Here is a 20,132-nt window from a genome sequence, read left to right as displayed (position 1 = left end):
TGAGCTGCCTTGCCCCGAGGTGGGGAGAGGAGTGAGCTAGTGCTCCTTGGGTCCAAAGGGACTGTCCCCCCCGCCCCCCCATCACCCCTTGAAAACTCTGCTCTTGACAACGTGGTAAGAATAAAGCTTCCACCGTGAGCAGGGAGGGCTGGCGCAGGTGTGTTGCTGATCGAGTTTGAGGGCTCCTTGGCTGGAGCCCAAACAACTCTCCACGCAGCCCAGCCCAGCCCAGCCCAGCCCAGCCTCTCTGGCTTCCCAGGACCTTAGGGAAGAGGCAATCCCCATCATCATAAAGTAACAGGATGTTGCCTTGGGCAGGTAGCTCAGTGGTATAGGCCAAGGTTTGGGGTTTGACCTCTGGTCAGGGCACACACAAAAATCAACCCATGAATGCATAAACAGGTGGGACGACAAATCGATGTTTCTCTTTCTCAAAGCAATAAATAAAATTTTTTTAAATGTTATGAAGTAATAGGATGCTAAAGCAGCTGGAAGGGACCAGACAGATGCCTTGCCTTGCTCAACTGTCATTTTAATGATGAAGATATACAGTTTGCCTGTGAGAATCTGTAATTCCCTACTCACTGCAAGTGTTTTCATATAAAAATGAGGTGCCTGAACTCATATCTTGATAAATGGTAATATCCCTCCCCTGTCCCCCCTCTGAGCTCGAGCTCTGGTCCCATCTCCATTGGAAATGACATGTGAACTGCTCGCTCCGGACCCGGAGGAGCGAAGGTAATTTATGTCAGCAGAGCTGTGTCAAAATTGCTCTGATCAAAAGGTGACGGTGCGCCACGCCTGGGTGTGCGATCACAGTGAACGCCAGCGGTTCTGTCCCTGGCCTGGGCAGGCCGGACTTGAGGCACGTCCCAGAGCAGCTAACCCGACCCCTTCACCCCTGGCGCTCGGATGCCCCGATGCGTCAGCTTTGCCCCCAAGTGGGCTTGGGACGACCTAAAGCCGCGGAGTCAGCGTTAGTGTCCACCTGCAGGGACAGTGCAGCCCAGCCGCACCCTACCGTGCCGGCGGGAGGCGAGTGAGTGGAGATGGAGGTGGTAGGAAGGGACGCGGTTCTCAAAAATCTTTTCCGTCCCCTCTAGGTTTATCTCAGTTTACCGCCAGGGGGCACAGTGCGGGAATGAGAACCGTAGGCTCTGGGGCGGGGCGGGGGTTCAGGCGCTTCCGGATTGGTCCCGACAGACACGTGGCCCTCTCATAATTGGCTGGATGGGCAGTTAAGTCCTCCGACAGTCTGACTTCATTCAGGGACACCCCCGCAAACACTCGCACCCCTTAACCTACTGCGTTTGGGGAAGGGCCCATGGTCCCATTGTCCAGGGACTCACCTGAGTGTCAAGCTGCCCCGGCTGGGAGCTGAATCTCCTGCCGGCTTGGGGCCTCGTCTGGTCCCTTCGGCGGTGGGATGGACACCCCCTGCCTTGGGAGGAGATGGGGCCGCGTCCAGCTGCCCAGCTGTCCAGGCACTGACGCGCAGTGCACCTCAGAGCTGCTCGAGTTTCCTCCCCCCACCCCCCACCCCCGGCCTGTCCCAGCGGCTGAGCCAGCATCCCAGGCATCCTCGGGCTAAATAAGGAGCCTGCTTGGGTCAGGGGGCGGGGGCTGGGGTCCCGGGGGGCTTGGGGCAATCACGCCAAACAAGGCAAGGAGGGGAGCGATGTATAAAACCAGGGCCCAGGGCTGAGCACCTGCCCGCGCCCCTCCTGTGCCATCCGGAAGGGCTCCGTACCGCCTGTTACCCAGTTAGTTGGACTTGAGTCCCGAAGTCGACGCCCCCTACCCCCACGGTGAGTCCCGATCCTCACACCAGCCCGAGACACTTCCATCCCCGGGGTATTTTGAATCCGGAGGCAAAGACTGGAGGTCGCAGTTTCTGGGTCAGCCTAGACCCCCCTGCTTGTTTTCTGCTCCCCAGATGTCCAAAGCAGCTCCCGCCAAAAAACCGGCGGCGACGGCCCCGCCTCCGGGATGTACCCTGGACATCAACGACCCCCAGGTCCAGAAAGCGGCCATTCGCATCCAGGCCTCTTACCGGGGCCACAGGTGAGGGGAGGCCCTGGAGCCCTCCGAAGGAAGGGAACTGGAGCTGCAGGAATCGCACTCCTGCTTTGGGGAGGGGCGGTACCGAGCACAGTGCCACGGACCGCCAGGTCACTGGGCTTAGGGGAGAGCAGTTACTGCGGTGTAGGAGGGTGGCCCACAAGAGTACATCGTTTTTTTAGGGTACGACTCAGGAGCGACCCCCTCCCTCCCCGTCCTCGGTGTTTAAGGGTCTAGTGGGCCAAGGGGGCAAGCAGGGGAAGGCGTGCGGGCAGACAAGGCTGCGGGCGGGTGGGAACAGTGTCGAGGGAGCTCTGGGCCCTGACCCTGCGCGCGGGTAGGTCCCGGAAGGAGCTGCGGGAGAAGGGGCCGCCGCGAGTGCTGGAGCCGCTGAAGGACGTAGTGCTGATCGAGGGCAGCGCGGCCAAGCTGACTTGCCGCATTTCGGCTTTCCCGGACCCATTCATCCGCTGGAGCAAGGATGGCAAGGAGCTGCGCGACGGGCCCAAGTACCGCTACGTCTTCGAGGACCCGGACGTAGTCGCATTGGTGGTGCGCGATGGCGAGCTGGCGGACTTGGGCCAGTACAGCATCAACGTAACCAACCCCTTCGGCCAGTGCTCCGACTCCGCGCGCATCCTCGTGGAAGGTACGCACGCTTCGGGTGCAATGCCACCGCGCAGGGCAGCACAACCCCGCGGGCGTCCGCAGGCGGGTTCATCCGCGCGTTTATCGCTGGGCCTAGTCGAGTCTGTAGGAGGATGTGCCTCCGCTCCACCAGCCCCTGGCACAGCCTGAGGCACAGAGCAGGGTGCAGCGCTGCAGGGGCTGAGCAGTCCTTCCCTACCTCGGGATCCCGCCCCACCCAGGCTAAAAAGTCCGCTATGGGTTTCAATCGCTCACCCAGGCTAAGGAGTCCGCTGTGGATTTCAGTCACTCGACTTCAGGGCCCCAAGGTCACAGCGAGCCAGAGACAGAGCCAGGGTTAGAGAGAGCCCTGGTCTTCCAAAGTAATTTCCACTACCCAAAACTGTCTCCAAGGTACCCCGAGACGTGTGAACATTCCAGAGCTTTCACCCATAGTATCTTTCTCTCTTTGTTTAAAAAAAAAAAAACACAAACAACTGATTGATTTTAAAGACAGCAGGAGAGAGAGATAGAGAGAGAGAGAGAGAGAGAGAGGGAGAGAGACGTTGATTTGTTCCACTTATTAATGCGTTCTTTGGTTGATTCTTGGATGTGCCCTGACCAGAAATCAAACCCACAATCTTGGTGTATCAGGACGTGTTCTAACCAACTGAGCTACCCGGGAAGAGACATACATAGTATCTCTTTTGACTTCCATTCAATCCTAAAAAAGTAGGAGAGGCAGGGATTAGTCTCGTTAACAGTCGAGTAGCTGAAGCCCCTGGGAGGCTGAAGACTTGTTCGAGGTAACGGTGGGAGTTTAAATCCGGCTCCTATTCAGGGCAGGGTATTAGCTGGGACGGTGATGTCCCGCCTGACCTTTAGGTCCCGCACTGGGTCGCACTCCCTTTGCCTTCCTTTAGTCCCGGCGAAAATTCAGAAGGGACCGGATAACACCAAAGCGCGCAAAGGCGCCACGGTGACGCTGACTGCGGAGATCCTGGGTGAGCCTGCGCCCGACGTGGGCTGGACCAAGGACGGCGAGGACATCGAAGAGGATGACAGGCAAGGGCGGGGACCTGCTGCAGAAAGGGCAGGGCCTGGCGCAGGAGCCTGGGCCGGATGTGGCCCAGAAAACCCGCGGGAGAGGGACGAGGGTGGGGCACTGGGAAGCGAAGAGCAGAGCTGGCCAAGCGGCCGGGCCCCGCGAGCACGTAACCTGACCTGCCGCCCCGCCCCGCCCTGCCTCTCCTTCCCGCACAGGGTGTTCTTCGAGATCGGCACCACCACCACCACGCTCACCATCCGCCGGGCCACACCCCAGGACAGTGGCAAGTACGAGGTGTACGTGGAGAACTGCCTGGGTATGGACCAGAGCTTCGCCCGCGTGGACGTGGCCTGAAAGGGACCCTCGGAACTTCCGCTCCGTTTCCAAGCCCAGGGGTGGGTGGCACCAACAACTCCCTGCCACCTTGCTTAATAAAGCTGCTCCCTCGGACCCTTCGCGTCTGTTCTCTTTCTTTGGGGTCGCTGTTTCCACTCCCTGGCACCCGCACACACACTTATTCCAGATCCACACACCAAAGTCACAAAATGCTGGGTCAGCGGGAAGTTTGGAGAGCGCCTAGGCCAGTCCCTTACTTTACAGACAGTGAGACCGAGATAGGCTTCTGCCGCGGTGGGAAGGTCCTTCGGTTCCAGCAGGAGGGGCAGAGGTGTCCATGACTCCGCCTTCTCTCCTTCTGTATACCTCAAGCCTCGCCCTCTCGCGGGGGGTTTGCACTCTGACCACGTCCGTTTCAAGGGTGACTACACCCCCTCCTGTCTCCAGCCTCGTTTCTCCTTGTGACCTAGTCCTCCACTTTGGCTGCTACTCCTGGGCCCATTTCCAGACAGCTCGTGGTCCCAACTCGAGTTCCAGCCTCTGCTTTTTAGGCTCCACCCTTCTTCTCATTTGGACACGCCCCCTTAATCCCATGGCCACGCCCCCACGTTCTCCCACAAATTCCATCTCTCCGTTAGAAAGAGGAAGGAACTTAAGAACTACAATTCCCGGCAGACTTTGCGAAGTTCTCGCGTATTGCGAGAAGACACGTGCGCGGAAGGAGCAAGCAGTAGCTGGCGGCAGAGCTGGAATAGAGGGGACTAGTGGTAAAAGGATTTGATGGAGAGGGGGGCGAAAGGGGTTCAGAGCAGGGACGGCTCCTAGACGGAGGGCGGCTCGGAGGTCCCGGCCGGCTCTCCGCACGTCGGGTGCTGTGCTGGTCCCACACCCTCCGGATACGCATTAGGGTCTATTAGTCAGTTGTGAGGTTCATAGAGTCCGCCGTCAGCCCTCTGAATCCGCAGATTCAGCACTTGACAGTGTTGGGACGCAGGGGATTGGTATGTTGTGTTTAGGATGCCAAGAGAAACTCTTTTGATTCGGGGTTCATCACTTAGAGGTTCATTTTAGGATTTAGGTTCAGCATATTTATCGGGTTTGGATTTATCAAATGCAGATAAAGGTTAGTTTAATACTTGAAGTTCACTCTTAGGACTGTAGTTAAGTATTTGATGCTCACTCAGGATTTGAGGTTCAGTATCAGGGTTCACTGTTGGGATTCAGGGCTTAATATCTAGAATGAGGATGGACCAATTGGGAAATCAGTGGCTTGGGGTTTGGGTTTTTTAAGGTTTGGGGTGTGAGAAGGATGTCTGTTGCTGAGTTTCTGAGCTTGCTGAGTTGGTGGGGAGAGGGGAGTCTGTTAGGGGTCAATGGCAAGGTATGGATTTCAGAATTTGGGAGGGATCACTGTGGGTTTGAAGGCCGACTGGAATGAGTTTGGGATTTGAGATGTGGTGTTGTGCCCAGCGAGGGACTATACTGAATCTTGGATTTACATCCTGGGAGAGAGAGGACTCGGTGTTGCTATTTTGGGTTCAGGGTTTGGTTGGGTATGAGTGGGGTCCCTGGGCTGGGTGTGAGCCTGACTTCTCTGGGATTTGAGGTTTAGGTAGCAGCCGCTGTCATGCTTAAAGCTGTGATCCTGATCGGAGGCCCTCAAAAGGGTGAGGAGCCCGGGAAAGGCGGGGAGGAAGTTGGGCCGGACTGGTTGGTGGGGTGGGGGCAGATGGAGGCAGAAAGCTGAAATGTGCCTCTCTTTCCTCTCTCAGGGACCCGCTTCAGGCCTTTGTCCTTTGAGGTGCCCAAACCCCTATTTCCAGTGGCAGGGGTCCCCATGATCCAGCACCACATCGAGGCCTGTGCCCAGGTAACCCAATAGGCGCCCCTCTTGCACCCCACTTCCCGCTCATCTCCTTCACGCCGTATTTCCCCCTTTTCCAGCCTTGACCTCTTCCCGCCAGGTGTACCTCCAGGGACCACCTTTTACAAATGACACTATGAATGCCCCTCCCCCCAGGCTGTGCACTGCAGCTGTCTTGCTCTCTTCTCCTAATCTAGTCTGTCATCTGGCCCCTCCTTGCTTAGATTTCACTCCTATATTTAAAGCGTGGAATGTGAGATTAGGCAGGAATCTTAGAGACAACTTAGAGCCGTCACGTGGGAAACCTTCATGATAACAAAGCACAGAATCACACTACCCTTGCTCACTGTGGAGTTAATTTCTTTATTGCTGTTGGTGCAGGGACTGGTCAGGTTTTGATTTGAGCCCAGTCTCTGCCTGCTAAAAGGAATTGAGCAAATTTCTCACCCTAGGTTTCCTTATTTGTAAAGTGGGGTGATTAGACCTACTTTGTGGGGTTGTGAAGCTTAGAGATATTTGCAAAGTAAGTAGCACAAGGTAGGCACTTGATAAATGGCATCCTTACCTCATGCTGATCTTAAGCTCAAATTGACAGATAATAATATGAAGGAAATGAATAGATTATCCTTTAATGCAGCTTGGTAGACAAAAATCTCCTAGGGTGAACTTCACTTCAGATGTGGGGGTGGGGGGATGGGTTGGCAAAAAAGTTCATTTGTTTTTTTCCATAAGATAGCTCAAGTATTACTTAGTTGTCTTTAATTTCATTGGAAACAAATTTGTTAGATTGTATTGTGACAGCTGTCATATCAGCGTGCATTTTTTTTTATTTTTAAAAAGATTTTATTTCTTTTGGAGAGGGGGAAGAGAGGGAAAAAAGGAAGAGAAATATCAAAATGTGGTTGCCTCTTGTGCGCCCCCCACTGGGGACGTGGCCCACAACCCAGGCATGTGCCCTGACTGAGAATCGAACTGGTGACCCTTTGGTTTGCAGGCCAGCACTCAATCCACTGAACCATACCAGCCAGGGCCTCAGCATGCATTTAAAAAAACTTATCAAAATTGGGAAAATTTTGTGTAGCCATTTGAATATTGAAGATAGAAGAAAATACACATTTTTGGCATACTATATGTTATTTCAAGAAAGGTTAAAAACAACTGAAACACAAAGACTTGTGCAGTGTATAGAGAAGGTGCTGTGACTGATCAAAAGTGTCAAAAGTGGTTTGCGAAGTTTCGTGCTGGAGATCTCTTGCTGGACACTGCTGCACGGTCAGGTAGACCTGCTGAAGTGGACAGTGATCAGACCAAGGCATTGATTGAGAACAATCAGCATTACACCACACAGGAGATAGCCGACGTACTCAAAATACCCAAATCAATAAAGTTACTGGTGAAGATGGAAAGTGTGTATTTTATTTTATGGGGAAAAAAACTGAACAGACTTTTCAGCCAGCCCAATGGAATAATAAAAGATTCAAAGATCAGTGACTGAGACTTGCTAGCTTCCTCATTTTCCAGAGAAGAAATCAGGCCAGCTTGGAAAATGAGTGCCCAGGGCCACAGCTGAGACTGAAACTGTGGTTTCTGGATTTGGGGCCAGCACCAGGGATTTCTCCCCCTTGTCATTCCTTCCTGTAAGATGTTATTTTCCTCTTAACCTCTTCCCTTGTCCTCAGGTCCCTGGGATGCAGGAGATTCTGCTCATTGGCTTCTACCAACCTGATGAGCCGCTTACCCGGTTCCTAGAAGCTGCCCAGCAGGAGTTTAACCTTCCAGTCAGGTCAGGTGTTTGTGCGCATGTGCTGCATGGGGGTAGGGGAGCCCTAGGCGTCTGAGTCCTCCGTCTGAGTCCTGTGGGATGGGTTGAGTCAGCATTTGCCAGAAGTCACCCTCACACACTAGGAGGTTTCTTATTTGGGCATTCCTGAATCTCTGTATATATTGAGTTTCTCTGTGGGCCTTGGGCAGGTGTTTCCTAGGAATAGGAGGGGCCGGTTCCCAGGCTCAAGGTATCTGTCTCCTATTATCTCACTGAGCTGGCTCTGGGGTCCCTGGGGACAGGTACCTGCAGGAATTTGCCCCTCTGGGCACAGGAGGTGGTCTTTACCATTTCCGGGACCAGATCCTGGCTGGGGGCCCCGAGGCCTTCTTCGTGCTCAACGCTGACGTTTGCTCTGACTTCCCCTTGAACGCCATGTTGGCTGCCCACAGACAGCAGCCTCACCCTTTCTTGCTCCTGGGGACCACGGTGAGGGACCCTGAATGGCTGGAGGGGGTCGAGGGGGTGAACCAGAGAGGTTCCTGGAATGCAGGGTGTTGGGGAGGCAGGGATAGCCCAGGGAGTTGCAGTGGGAATGGGCGTCAGGAGGGAGGGGTGCTAGAAACCCCAGCAGTGGTGGAGGTGGCTGTGGAGAGAGCCCCTGAGCCCTTCGGCTGCTCAGAAGTAGGAGGGGAGGGCAGCTGTCAGGTGTTCTCACCCCGGCTGAAGGCTTGTCAGTGTCGGAGCTGCAGCGCTGCGTGCCAGGTGCCATAGGGGAGGGAAAACAGGAAAGAGAAAACAGACCTTGCTGCCCTGGAGCAGGCTGGTCCCTGTCTCATGTGTCTGTCTTCCAGGCTAACAGGACACAATCCCTCAGCTATGGCTGCATTGTAGAGAACCCACAGACACACGAGGTAAGAGCAGAGAGGAGGCCGGCTGGGTGCCTCTTCTGAGTGTCATCATTCTCCCACTCCTCAGCCTCCAGACAGCACCGGAGCCCTGTGGGGTGGGCCCCAGTCTCGTCAGACAAGCGGGGCATGCCCTCCGTTGTTCCTCCTTGTCCCTTTAAGAAAGATTGGTGCAGAGGTAGCAGCTAAGTGCCACAGCGCAGTGCTCCAATAGACGTACGTGCAGGATGCTATGGCAACACAGAAGGGGGCCCAACCCAGCCTACCTGGGAGAGGGTGGGGAGGGCTCCCTGGAGGAGAGGAGGTGTGAAGCGAGTTAAATTTGTTAACGTGAAGGAGGCAGGTGTTGCAGGCAGAGGGGACGGTATGTGCAAAGGCACGGAGGCAGGGACCAGTGCCTCCAGCATGATGGCGGTGGGAGCGTACTTACTCAGCAGGGCCGGGGGAGCAGCAGGGATCTCTGAAACTCCCTGCCCTGGAGTCTAGGTGACTTTCATACACCCTTCTGGTTTGTTCAAGTTTTAGAATTAAAAATATGTGCGAACACACACACACACGAAGTTTTGTTAGGCACTAGCTAGGTGTGAGAGAAACAGAACCAGAAAGACACAATCCCTGCCCCTCAGGAATCCTCAGTCTGGTGGGAGAGAGTCAGAAACCAACCATTGCAAACAAGGGAAGTGCCAGTGCCGGTCGGTGAGGTGTGGCCGGAGGACAGGAGTGCCCAGAGCTGAGACGCTAACTCCGCAGCCGACAGACAGGGGTGGGCTTAGAGAGGGAGTGACGGTGTCAGCTGGGTTTTCCGAAAGTGAACTTTTCCAGGTGGAGAGCTGGGAAGGGTGTTCCAAGAGGCACCCACATGCAACGGCATGGGGCTGTGTTCTGGGAGCACTGTGTGTGTGTGTGGGGGGGCCCGGAGGGAGAAGGCACGTAGTTTGGACTTCCCTTGAAGGTGAAGTTGAAGGGCAGTGACCAGGGTGTGCTGTGCCGTTCAGGACGACCCCCGTGGCAACAGGGAGGACCCGGAGACGTAGAGGGTCTGTGGGGGATGGTGACCCCAGCCCGCTCCCTCCTCAGGTCCTGCACTACGTGGAGAAGCCCAGCACCTTCGTCAGCGACATCATCAACTGCGGCGTCTACCTCTTTTCCCCGGAGGCCCTGAAGCCCCTTCGGGACGTCTTCCAGCGTCATCAGCAGGATGGGCAACTGTGAGGCAGACCCCATGGCCCCCGTGACCCCACGTACCCCGGGCCACAGAGCCCCCCCTTCCCCCGTCTCTGCGGGCTGCATCTCACCCTGCTCACCTCCCTCCTCCTTTCTCTCTTTCACTTGTCATCTCCAGCTGAGCTTCCCCAGTCCCTCCCCTTCTAACCTCATTCTGTCCCTCTTCCGTATCCATCCCAGTTGCTGCTCTGTCGCCACCTGCCCACTCCCCTTCTGGTCCATTTCTTTCAAGCCCCGAGTGTCCCCGAGATGTCTTCCCGAACAGACGGTAACGCACACACTTGGGCGCACGCATGCACACACACACGCACACAAACACACACATGCTCAGGCTGAGGAAGCTCACCACCAGCCACGGTCCCAGGGAGGTCCCCCTAGGTCTGGGAACCGTCCCTTTCTGTGCCTCCCCTGCCTCCCTCCCCTCTCCCGCCTCCTCCGTCCATGGCCATCTTTTCACTCCCCCCCATGTCTCTGCTTCTCTCTCCATCTCTCCTGGCTTCTCTGTCTCTGCTGAACTGGCATCTCTACCATCCCTCTCTCCCTCTTTCTGTGACTGTCTCTGCCCTCACCAGCTGCCTTCCTCTTGGGTGAGTCTGTCCGTGTTTCATTCCATCCAGTAAGAGGGAGGGACCGGAGGTGGGGTTCACAGGTGGGGGCGGGAGGAGAGTGGGATGACTGGGCGCAGCCAAGTCTGGCCGAGCGCCTCCTAGATGTGGGGCAGGATGGGCAGCAGGTCCATGCCTGGGGCTCCCCTGGGGTAACCAGCCCCCCAGCCGGGACAGGAGGGGGCTGATGTACCTAAGTGGTGGGAGAGCTTCCTGGGATGTGAGCATGTCTTCGGAGAGGATCTGACCAGACCTTTCGAGGTGGTGGGGTTGGTTGGTGCCCTTCGATCCCCATCCCCAAGAGACCATGTTGGCCACCCAGCTGGGTCCTGTTGGGGAACTGATGTCAGCGCCCCACGCCCTCTGCCAGGGAGGACTCTTCAGGCCTGTGGCGGGGGGCGGGCACCATCCGCCTGGAGCAGGACGTGTTCTCCGCCCTGGCTGGGCAGGGCCAGATCTACGTGCACCTCAACGACGGCATCTGGAGTCAGATCAAGTCTGCGGGGTACGGGAGAGGCCCCTGGGGGAGCGGCTGAGGGTTGGGACCTCGGGGTGCCGGGCATAGGCCCTGCCGGGCCCTGAGCCCCTGCACCACGTTGTGGCCCCCAGCTCAGCCCTCTACGCCTCCCGCCTCTACCTGGGCCAGTACCAGCTCACTCACCCAGAACGCCTGGCCAAGCACGCCCCCGGGGGGCCACGCATCCGAGGTACCACCTCCCCACCCTCCCCGCCACCATTCTTAACCGCTGCCCCAACCCCAGCCCCCTCTGCCCTCAGGTGAGAGCCTGGGGCTCCCTGTGACTCCTGACCTCAGGACCCAGAGGTACAATCTCCACCCCTGCCCTCCCTGGACCACGTGTGGTTTGGGGGGTTTGTCCCCAGGTCCTCTCTTCTGCTTCTAGGAAACGTGTACATCCACCCCACGGCTAAGGTGGCCCCCACGGCTGTGGTGAGCCAGGGCGCAGGCGGGGGGGAGGATGGGCCGGGGGTGGGGGGACAGGGTGGGGGGCATGGTGGGGGTTGGATATCCCCTAAGCCCGCAGTACCATCTCTGCTTTGTCACGGCCTTTCATGTGGCCTCAGCAGGTTCCTTCCCCGCTAGGAGGGGGGGTTGGATTTGGGGTCTTCCGAGCCTCCCCAAGGCTTACGGTCCATGTTCCTTTCCACAGCTGGGCCCCAATGTCTCCATCGGGGAGGGCGTGACGGTAGGCGAGGGTGTGCGGCTCCGAGAGAGCATTGTCCTCCACGGAGCCACGCTGCAGGTAGGGGCCTCGGCACGGGCAGCAGGCCCGTGCCTCAGGAGGCGGGGATGGGGGGGGCGGGGGGGGGCCCGGGGCTCTCGTCTGGTCCCTTCTCACCCCCTCAGCTCACACGCTGGTGTTTGGCAGGAGCACACGTGCGTTCTGCACAGCATTGTGGGCTGGGGCAGCACCGTGGGGCGCTGGGCCCGCGTGGAGGGCACCCCCAACGACCCCAATCCCAATGACCCCCGAGCCCACATGGACAGTGAGAGCCTCTTCAAGGACGGGAAGCTGCTGCCGGCCATCACCATCCTGGGTATGGCTTCTCGGGGTTTCGGGCCGTGGAAACCTCCACAGGTGATATAGGTGGGCTCCGGGGGCAGAATTGGCGCGAGCGAGCGGCTGTGTTTTCCTTCAGCAAACATTTACTGAGGGCCTGCTGCGCGCCGGTCCCCGTGTGAGTCCCTGGGGGCAGGAGGCCAGGGCTGGATGGGCAGGGAGGACTCCCTCCTGTCGGCAGCGGTGGCCCCCGGCTCCCTGCCCTGACCTTCTCCCCCCACGGCCTCGTCTCGGTGCCCTCGCCCACACTGCAGGCTGCCGTGTCCGGATCCCGGCTGAGGTGCTCATCCTGAACTCGATTGTTCTGCCGCACAAGGAGCTGAGCCGAAGCTTCACCAACCAGATCATCCTCTGAAGGGGGCCGCCAGAGCCCCCCGCCCCACTCTTACCCCTCCAGCCTCTGTCCAGAATGGACCTGGGGGAGCCAGGCAGAATCGCCACAGGCCGGGAGCAACGTGGGTGGGCCGAGAACTGCTGGCCCCCCTCTCCGCTCCCCAATAAACCCCAGGAACCTTGGAGCCAGCGCGGACTCAGCTTGTGCCTGGACTGGGTTGGGGGTGGAAGGGGGGGCAGCTGAGTCAGGCCCCCCCCACATTAGCATTTAAATTGGAGTCGTTGCTGCGGGCTCATGAATAATGAATCTGGAGCCCTGGTAACTCTCCCCCTCCCGCAGCCTCGGTGCTGCGGCTCCGGCTCCGGAGTGAGGCCCTCAAGGCTCCCAGCCTGGCGGCCCCGCCTTCAACCCTACCCTGCTGCTGCTGCTGCTGCTGCCAGCCCGCCTCCCTGTTCCTCTTCACTGGGCCTGGCTCAGGCCCCGGAGTGGAGGGCCTTCTGAGGGAATGACGAAGGCTTGCAGTTGGGCAGCGGGGCGCGGGCGGCAGGCACAGGGACTAGGAGCCACGGGCTGAGATTGGATCACCCGTGCATCCCGTCTCCGGCCCTGGCCAAACCCCAGCCCGGGCCTGTGTCCTGCTCCGCCAGCTATGTCTGCTCCTAGCCCGGCTTTCGGCAGGGTGGGGGCTTCTCCCTCGCCCACCCGAGGCCTGGTGTCTTCTCTTCTCCTCCCCTGGCAGGCAGGGTGGGCCTAGCTGGTGCCTTCCCCCTGCAATCACAGGAGGCAACGCTGGTCTGGGATGGGAGGCTCCCCGGCACTGCAGTGGAGTACAGGAGGTCCCAGCGTCCCACTCCACATTCCTGAAACCCCAGAGGAACCCAGTTCCGCTCATGTTTGCCCATGACCCCCACTTGCCCCTCCTGGTACCCCCCTTTCCCCAGCTGTGGGTGCGGTGCTTAGTTGCCAGATGAGCTGGTAATGATCGTAATCTGCTAATTGAGAGGAATCTAATTACCCGGAGAGAATGGGGGGGCAGGGGTGGGTGGGAGGGAGGAGGGAGGGGGTCCTGGCAGCAGGCAGGGGTGGCAGGCAGCAGGGTGCTGGGCCTCGTCATCAGCACCAGGGGCTGGGACAGAGCCCAGGATTTCAGAGCCTCATAGCCAAGCGGTTCAGAAGATGAGCTTTTTGGGGAGCTGGGCTGAGGGTGATGGGGGGACTGGGCTAGAGGCCACCTCCAGGCCCTCAGGCCCTGCCCGCTGTGGGAGAGCACCTGTGAGGTGACCCAGGGTTGTAGCAGCCCTGACCCCCAGGCTGCTGTGACTCGTGACTCGGCCCCTTCCTGTCTCCTCAGATCCCCGCCTCCAGGCCGGGGCTCCCGTCCCGTCCGCCGGGGTTGGGAGAAGGCTGCAGATGCCTACCCTGGGCCCGGGGTCAACTCCCTGAGGCAGGGGCTGGCAGAGGGGTGGGCAAGGGTCTGGGTCCCTTCCCTCTCCTCTCCCCCCCGTCCTGACCCTTCTGTTCTGAGTGGTTGGCAGAGGCCATGGCAGCTCCATCATAAATATGATAATTTAATTATTTTCTCAGCAAAACACCGTGAAATCCAATAAGTCTGTGTCAGGCCCAGGCCCTCTGGGACCCCCTCCGAGGCCCAGTGGGGGTGGGAAGCGGCACTGGGAGGGGAAGGGGTCAGTGTTCCAAGCGGGAGGGGCCAGTGACGCCGAGGTCTGGGTAACATGCCCCCCAGGCTGACAGTGTTTGCGTGTATACGCTTGGGCGGATGGGGTGACTGAGAAAGAAGTTGTAGTTCCCCGCGGCCCTCCTGTGCAGCCTTATCTGCCCTGGGAGGGACCTAGACGCCCCCCTCCCATCCCTGAGGATACTGCCAGGCCTAGAGTGTGGGAAGCCCCTTCCCACATGATGTCTGGGACCTCGTCCTTGTAGGCTTGGGAGGGTGCTGGCCCCCTGGGGAGGCTGAGAAGGGAAAACTGAGGGAACCGGGGTGGGAAGTGGGGGAGGGATGCGGGGGAGGGGTTTGCTCCTGCCATTAGTGCTTTTCTCGGTTTCCATAAAAAGATTATTCTGTAAAATCAGCGAGGGGGAGCGAGCTGGGGGCCAGGGAGGGGGTAGGTCCCTGGCACGGAGCTGGATGGGGTGACAGGGGAGGAGAGCTGGGCATGGGGGCCGAGCGGAAAGGTCTGGATGGGCTCCGGGAGCCATCCAGGGGGAGGGGCCAGGCTGAGAACACAGATTGCCAGGAGTGGGGCAGCGACAGGGCCTTCATCTTCTTCCTGCCCCTTTGGTGGGGTTGCCCTGGGCCCTAGCCCCAGCCCCCTCTCCATCCTCCCGGCGCCCCCCCACCCCCCACCCCCACCCAGCATTTAGCAGCCATTACCGGGGGAGCAGATTGCAGCCCCCTCCCCCTCTCTGGGAAGCAGGCACAGCTGGGGCCCCGCCACATCTGCCGCATCAGCACGGAGCACAGCTGGGTGTGCCCAGAGCCACGGTCCCCACAGCACAAAGGGGGGCGGGGGCCAAAGAGAGCCGGAGCCCTGAGACAGACACACTGACACCTCTGCCAGCAGACACACAGCCCTGGAGGTGAAGCTACGCCCACCACCACACACGCTCCCTCGCCTGCGTGCAGAACGAACTGACAAACATGCAATTACTCGGCCCCACCCGCCGCCCCCGCTCCCCTCCCCCCGCCCCCTCCTACTCCTCCTTTTCCTTCCCTCCAGGTTCCCCTCCGTCACCACAGCCACCTCTGAGCTGCCCCAGGTTCTCGTCTGGAACGAGCCGGGGCCTCACTCTCCCCAAGCGCATCCTTCTGGGAGCCTTGGAGGACAGGAAGGCTGGGGATGATGGTAAGGGGGCTTTCAATTCAAGGCGTGAGCCTGGAGAAGCCTCCCTCCATGTCCATACCCCTCCCCGCAAACAAACTCCCTCTGAAATGCTGGTCATTGCCACCTGGGCGTGATGAGATCTCCATCCCAGGACGGGCTGGCTGGGGACTCTCTTCCCATTGACCCTGGGTTTCGTTGGCCACCTCAAGGAGGCGCTGTGGGCCCTCCCCCTACTGCCAGGAGCTCAGCGGTTCCCAGCGTTGGCCTCTGCCCCTTGCTCCCACCCAATGATCTATCAGTTCCCTACCCTCAGCAATGCACCCATCTGCTTAGCTCTGCTGCCCCTGGCATGGGTGGGGGGGTGTGGCTCGCCAATGATGGAAAAGACCCCCCCCCCCCGCCCCGCAGAAGAGATGAGTCGAGGTCCCTTCCCTCCTCCCTCTTTCCTAGGCGATCACCTCTTGGCTCCCGATTAAATCCTGCCCCTTTGCCTTTGGCAGCCCCTCCTCTCCCCCACTCATCTCCTCGGGCCTGATGTCTTGCCCTCAGCGCTCTCCGGCCTACCTCCCCACCCCCCTTCCGGGTCCCACGCCTCGCCCCCGCCCCCACCCCTCAGAGCCTTAATCCCTGCTGCTGCTGTGCTGCCTTATCTGTTCCCAGCAGCTTTCACTGCTGCAAAGCCCTCTCCCCCTCCTCTTCTGGATCTTCTCCCCCCTCCTTCCCGGCTCTTTCTTCTCTCTGACCAGCACCGCACCCCCCCCCCCCCCCCCACCCTGCCTCTGCCTTTCAGGACCCGTGACGGCTCCTGGCTGACACCAGATCTGCACCCCAATGCCCTCTCTCCAGCCTCAACTCCGAGGTTGCCAGCTACCCACCCACTGCTCCGCTGGCCTCTCCCCCACCCCTCCCCTGCAGGCCCCACAGACTTGGTCAGTTTCTGTCCAGCCAAGATTTTTCATCTCCTTCCCCTGTGCTCCCCTTTTCCTGGCCCCCTCAGTCTCGGACCTGGTCTCCTCCAGTCCCCGGTGACCCACTGTCTCCCAGTGGGCATCCAAAAAGGGGGTGCCATAGGAGAGGGGGTCACGGCTGGGGCGGCCCTAGAACGGGGGGTCTGGGGTGCAGAATGCTGGTGGGCCGTGGGGGCAGGGCCTGGTGGTGGGGCGCTAACCCTCCTGAGTTGCCTCAGATCACGTCCGGGCCTCCCCACCCCCCTTCCTTCTCTGGGACTCTCATTAACCGCTTCTCCTGCCTCGTCCGCAGCATAAATAACCCAGATAAATCAGCCGCGGTCCGCCCCCCGCCTCTCGGCCCCCGCACACAGCCCGTTTGTCACCGCCGCTGGCTCGCCATCCAGGGCTGGCCCAGTCCCGGCCTCCGCCCCCACCCCTGCTCCTCCCCACCCACGTCTGCCCCACACTGGCTCGTCCCTCGGTCCGCACCGGAGCAGGGTCTGGGACAGGCGTGCGAGTGTCGGGGGTGGCACCAGGAGGAGGCTGGGGACTCTCCCTAGGAGAACGCTTTCTAGGAGTTTGGGGGTCATGTCACTTGTGACTGGGGACACCCAGGGGAAGAGTTGGGCCCACAGGTGGCGGGAAGGGGCAAATGCAGCTCAGCCCGAGGGTCTCCCTGTGCCAGGAGAAGAGGCAGAGCCCCAGGGGCCCTGAGCTAGAAGGGCCTGGAGGTGCCCTTGGAGCACCCCGAGCTGCATCCTGGGGGGGTCTCCGGGTTCACCTTGGGGCCACTGTGCTCAAATGAAACCTTTTGCCCCCTCCCGGGTGCTCCGAGTCAGAATGCTTCTGCTCTCCCTGTCACCCCCCTCATGCTTCTGTCCGCACCCCATGCCCTGTACGGATGCCACTCTAATGTCACCTCTGAGTCCATCCACCGTCCTCACTGTCAGGAAGCCTAGTTCATCCCCTGGGGGGTAGGAGGGTGGAGGATTGGGCTGGGAACAAGTCCAGGGAATGGGGGCAACTGGAGGACACAGGATGCCTGGCTGAGGCTGCACAGCCTGACCCTGCAGTCACGCCCTGCCCCCACCCCTGTGGCCCCCTGCACCAGGCACCCACACTCCCAACTAGGGTCCCCAACAGCCCTTCCCACTTCCGTCACACCCAGTGCAGGTTCTGGCCGGCAACACTGGCCCTGGTGCTCGCTGCAGGGTGCAGCTGGTCCCCTGGGAGTGGGTGGGGGGAGCAGGGAGGCGATGGGAGAGCTTGGGCGCTGGGCTGGGGGTGGGGGTGGGGAAGAAGCTGGGCCGGGCCCCAGGGACCAGCTGGGCAATGAGCCGGGGAAGCAGCCAGGAGGCTAAATGAGGGAGATTATCACCCAACTGCAGCCGGGCAGAGAGGGAGGCAGGCAGGGAAGCGGGGAGAGGGAGGGGAGAAGGGCCGGGGGCCAGAGAGAAAGAGGGTGTGGGGGCCAGGAAGAAAGCAGGAGACACCGGGCGGGAGGGGGTTGACCAAAGGATGGGCCGAAAGGCTGTGGGGGACTCCCACTAAACACAGCCGGGATTCCTGGGCACCTGGGAGGCTAGTGATGGGGACCTGGGGACAACTGCAGACAGCTGCCTGGGGGGCAACGGTGGGGGGCACGTGCTGTTCCGTTTCCCGAGGCCTGGAGCTGCCCGCCCTCCCCCCACACCAGGTCAGCTCCCCACTTCACTCCCGCCAGAGGTCGAAGGCTCCCTGCCGGGCTCTCAGGAGGAGAGAGGGTGTGCTTGGGGCTCTTGGCAGAGGCCAGTGTGGGGTGGGGGGAGCGTGACCCTGTGATCTCGATGGGCAGCGAGGCAAGTTAGGGATGGGCCTGGGGTCCAGGGCTGCCCCAGGCACTGGAGAAAGCTTGGGGGGGGGCAGCTCCCCACTTTTCTGGCTGAGCCCCGGACTGAAATAACCTTAAAAAAAAGCAATTAAATCACCTTTTTAAAAAACTCGGTAAAGAAAAATCAATACTAGGAGAAAGGGGAAGAAGAGAGCGGCGCAGGGAGGACACGGCGGTGGGAGAGGAAGCGCGGGAAGGGTCCAGAGGGGAAGCACAGCGGGGAGGGGCCGCGCGGGAGGGGCTGCCTGAGCAGGGGGCAGGGTGCCCACTCAGCGGCTGCTTCCAGTGCCAGCCCCGCTCCCCGGTTAGGGACCCCACCAGGTACAGCCCCTGGCCCCAGGGGTCTCATCTTCCCAGCTTGGAGAAGCTGGCTGGTGGGGAAGTCCAGCTGTTGGGAGCCCCGAGGAAGCTACTTGGATGAGGTCAGGGACAACCCAGCAGGGGGCCGCACATGGCCCGGAGGGAGGGGGCGTGCGACACCTGTGCTGGGGTGACCTGTGGTGACTGAAGGGGCTGACCTGCTCCTGCAGCCAAGGGTGGCCGGAGTGGCTCCCCGCCCGCCGGCCGCCCCCACCCCCCGTCCCTCCCGTCCTCCAAGGCTAGGCAGGGGCTGCGACCTGAAGGGCAGGCCTGCCGCCTGACACAGGGGAGGGGTGGCCACCGGGCAGTGGGTGGACCTCGGGCTCTAATCCCCAGCAGCTGCAGTTTCCCTCAGATCGATTCCCTTCTCACTTTTTTTTCAGCTGCTGGTTCCGCGGCTCAGATCGATGGAGCCGCCTCCCCCGCCCTCCTGAGCTTCCTCTCCCTGCTGCTCATTAGTGCCCCGATTAATCAGCCCCCCATTTCCTCTAGGGGACAAGTGCTTCCTCCCCCATGGGGACTCACGCTTTCATGAGGACCCCCAGCCCACAAGCTGCTCACTGTGACCACCCCCACCCCGGCGGCACCCAGGTCCCTCCCCCTGTCCTGCCAACGGGGTGTCCTGCCTGTGACAGCAGCCCCACATGCCTGCCTTTCCCCCCTGAAGGACAGCCACCACCCAGGCCTCCCCTGCCCCACCCTGCCGGGGGACCCCGCCTGGGGCTGCCCCTTTAGGGCTGCACCCCCTGCCGTGCAAGCCCTGCACGTGTCCAATCCCTTCCATACCCGCATTGGGCCTCCCTGCTCCCTGGCCCATTCACTCAACAGCATCTCCCCACCCCCCACCCCCTGCCCCAGCCTGGCTGTGGCTAGAAATTTGGGAAACATTTGAGAAGGCAAAGTGGCCATAGATGTGCAGTTCAGCCCGGGTGCCCTCTGTCCCAGATAGTCAAGTGAATGAGTCTGGGGGTTGGGGCAGCCGGTGGCCCAGAAGGGGCAGGGTATGGACGTGTAAAAGTCAGGAGTAAAGCCCCGAGGAAGCCAAGGATCTTGGTGGCCTCCCTGTTATTCCCTTGTCTGTCTATCCTGCCCTCCTCTGCCCCCCATTCAAACAAGTGGCTCTCCCAAGGAGTTTCTGGAAGCCGCTGTGAGTGGGGCAATGGGGGTCAGGTGGTGGCTGGGTGCTGGCATCAGGAGTCAGGGAGGCAGGCAGCTGGGAGCTGGAGTTGGCTGTGACTCCTTCTGAGGTGTGGTCCAGAACAAGTGGCAGGATGAGCTGAGGACTCTGGGTGCAGCCCTCTTCCCTGGGTGGCCTGGGAGTGGGGCCATCAGAGCACCCCATGAGTGGTTAAGGTCTAGCCAGACTTCGGGGATCAGATCAGCTAGGTCTCAGGCAGGGACCAGGGATCCCCGTCCTAGGCTGGGGGCCGCCCCCTCCCCTGGCCTGGCTCCTGCCGCCCGTGCCGCCGGTGAAACGCTGTTGACATGTCCTGAATTATTAAGCACGGGGTGGGCTCCGGAGCACATGCTGAGCGGAGTGGCTGGGGCTGCGCGGCGTGGCGGAGCAGCTCACTCGCTCGCTCGCAGGGACACACGCAGGGGCTGACAGCTGTGCTGGTGCTGATAAGGGAAGCCACAAGGAGACGATCGAGGAGAGAGACAAGCGGCGGCAGAGGCAGCGGCGGCAGAGGCAGCACCAGGGCTGCGGAGCTGCTCGGAGTGGGAGTGACTCCCCCACCCCAGGCCCCCACCCTGTCCCC

At 60.2% G+C, this 20,132-nt stretch overlaps 2 protein-coding genes across 8 annotated transcripts; both read left to right on the top strand.

Moving 5' to 3' along the window:
- The first annotated feature begins 1,626 nt into the window (after positions 1-1,626).
- On the top strand, positions 1,627-4,432 carry SPEGNB (SPEG neighbor). The gene is made up of 5 exons (XM_045854983.1): positions 1,627-1,808; positions 1,937-2,064; positions 2,403-2,710; positions 3,612-3,753; positions 3,952-4,432. The coding sequence occupies exons 2-5, from the start codon at positions 1,937-1,939 to the stop codon at positions 4,088-4,090; spliced, it is 717 nt and encodes a 238-aa protein (XP_045710939.1). The 5' UTR covers positions 1,627-1,808; the 3' UTR covers positions 4,091-4,432.
- A 325-nt stretch (positions 4,433-4,757) lies between these two features.
- Positions 4,758-12,537, top strand: GMPPA (GDP-mannose pyrophosphorylase A). Of its 7 annotated transcripts, none has more exons than XM_045855533.1 (14): positions 4,758-4,839; positions 5,679-5,739; positions 5,845-5,942; positions 7,616-7,719; positions 8,001-8,187; positions 8,553-8,612; positions 9,684-9,814; positions 10,403-10,417; positions 10,806-10,940; positions 11,045-11,142; positions 11,338-11,384; positions 11,605-11,697; positions 11,824-11,992; positions 12,270-12,537. In XM_045855533.1, exons 2-14 carry the CDS (start codon positions 5,700-5,702, stop codon positions 12,368-12,370), a joined length of 1,278 nt encoding a protein of 425 aa, XP_045711489.1. In that variant the 5' UTR covers positions 4,758-4,839; positions 5,679-5,699; the 3' UTR covers positions 12,371-12,537. The 7 variants fall into 7 exon arrangements, with proteins under 7 accessions (XP_045711489.1, XP_045711517.1, XP_045711499.1 ...); XM_045855561.1 differs by having other exon boundaries at positions 4,773-4,839; positions 5,685-5,739; XM_045855543.1 differs by having other exon boundaries at positions 4,784-5,073; positions 5,685-5,739.
- The last annotated feature ends 7,595 nt before the right edge of the window (positions 12,538-20,132 follow it).

The sequence above is a fragment of the Phyllostomus hastatus genome, unplaced genomic scaffold (assembly GCF_019186645.2).
Source record: "Phyllostomus hastatus isolate PE091 unplaced genomic scaffold, TTU_PhHast_1.1 phas_contig_137, whole genome shotgun sequence".
In the NCBI taxonomy this organism is placed as follows: Eukaryota; Metazoa; Chordata; class Mammalia; order Chiroptera; family Phyllostomidae; genus Phyllostomus; species Phyllostomus hastatus.
Note: the sequence above shows the minus strand (reverse complement) of the source record. Positions and strands in the feature narration are given on the sequence as shown.

Coding starts and splice junctions, on each gene's coding strand:
- SPEGNB (XM_045854983.1), top strand. CDS start 1,937: ATGTCCAAAGCAGCTCCCGCCAAAAAACCGGCGGCGACGGCCCCGCCT. Junction 2,711..3,611: donor CGCGCGCATCCTCGTGGAAG/GTACGCACGCTT, acceptor GCCTTCCTTTAG/TCCCGGCGAAAATTCAGAAG. Junction 3,754..3,951: donor GACATCGAAGAGGATGACAG/GCAAGGGCGGGG, acceptor CTTCCCGCACAG/GGTGTTCTTCGAGATCGGCA.
- GMPPA (XM_045855507.1), top strand. Junction 8,613..9,683: donor AGAACCCACAGACACACGAG/GTAAGAGCAGAG, acceptor CTCCCTCCTCAG/GTCCTGCACTACGTGGAGAA. Junction 10,941..11,044: donor AGTCAGATCAAGTCTGCGGG/GTACGGGAGAGG, acceptor TGTGGCCCCCAG/CTCAGCCCTCTACGCCTCCC.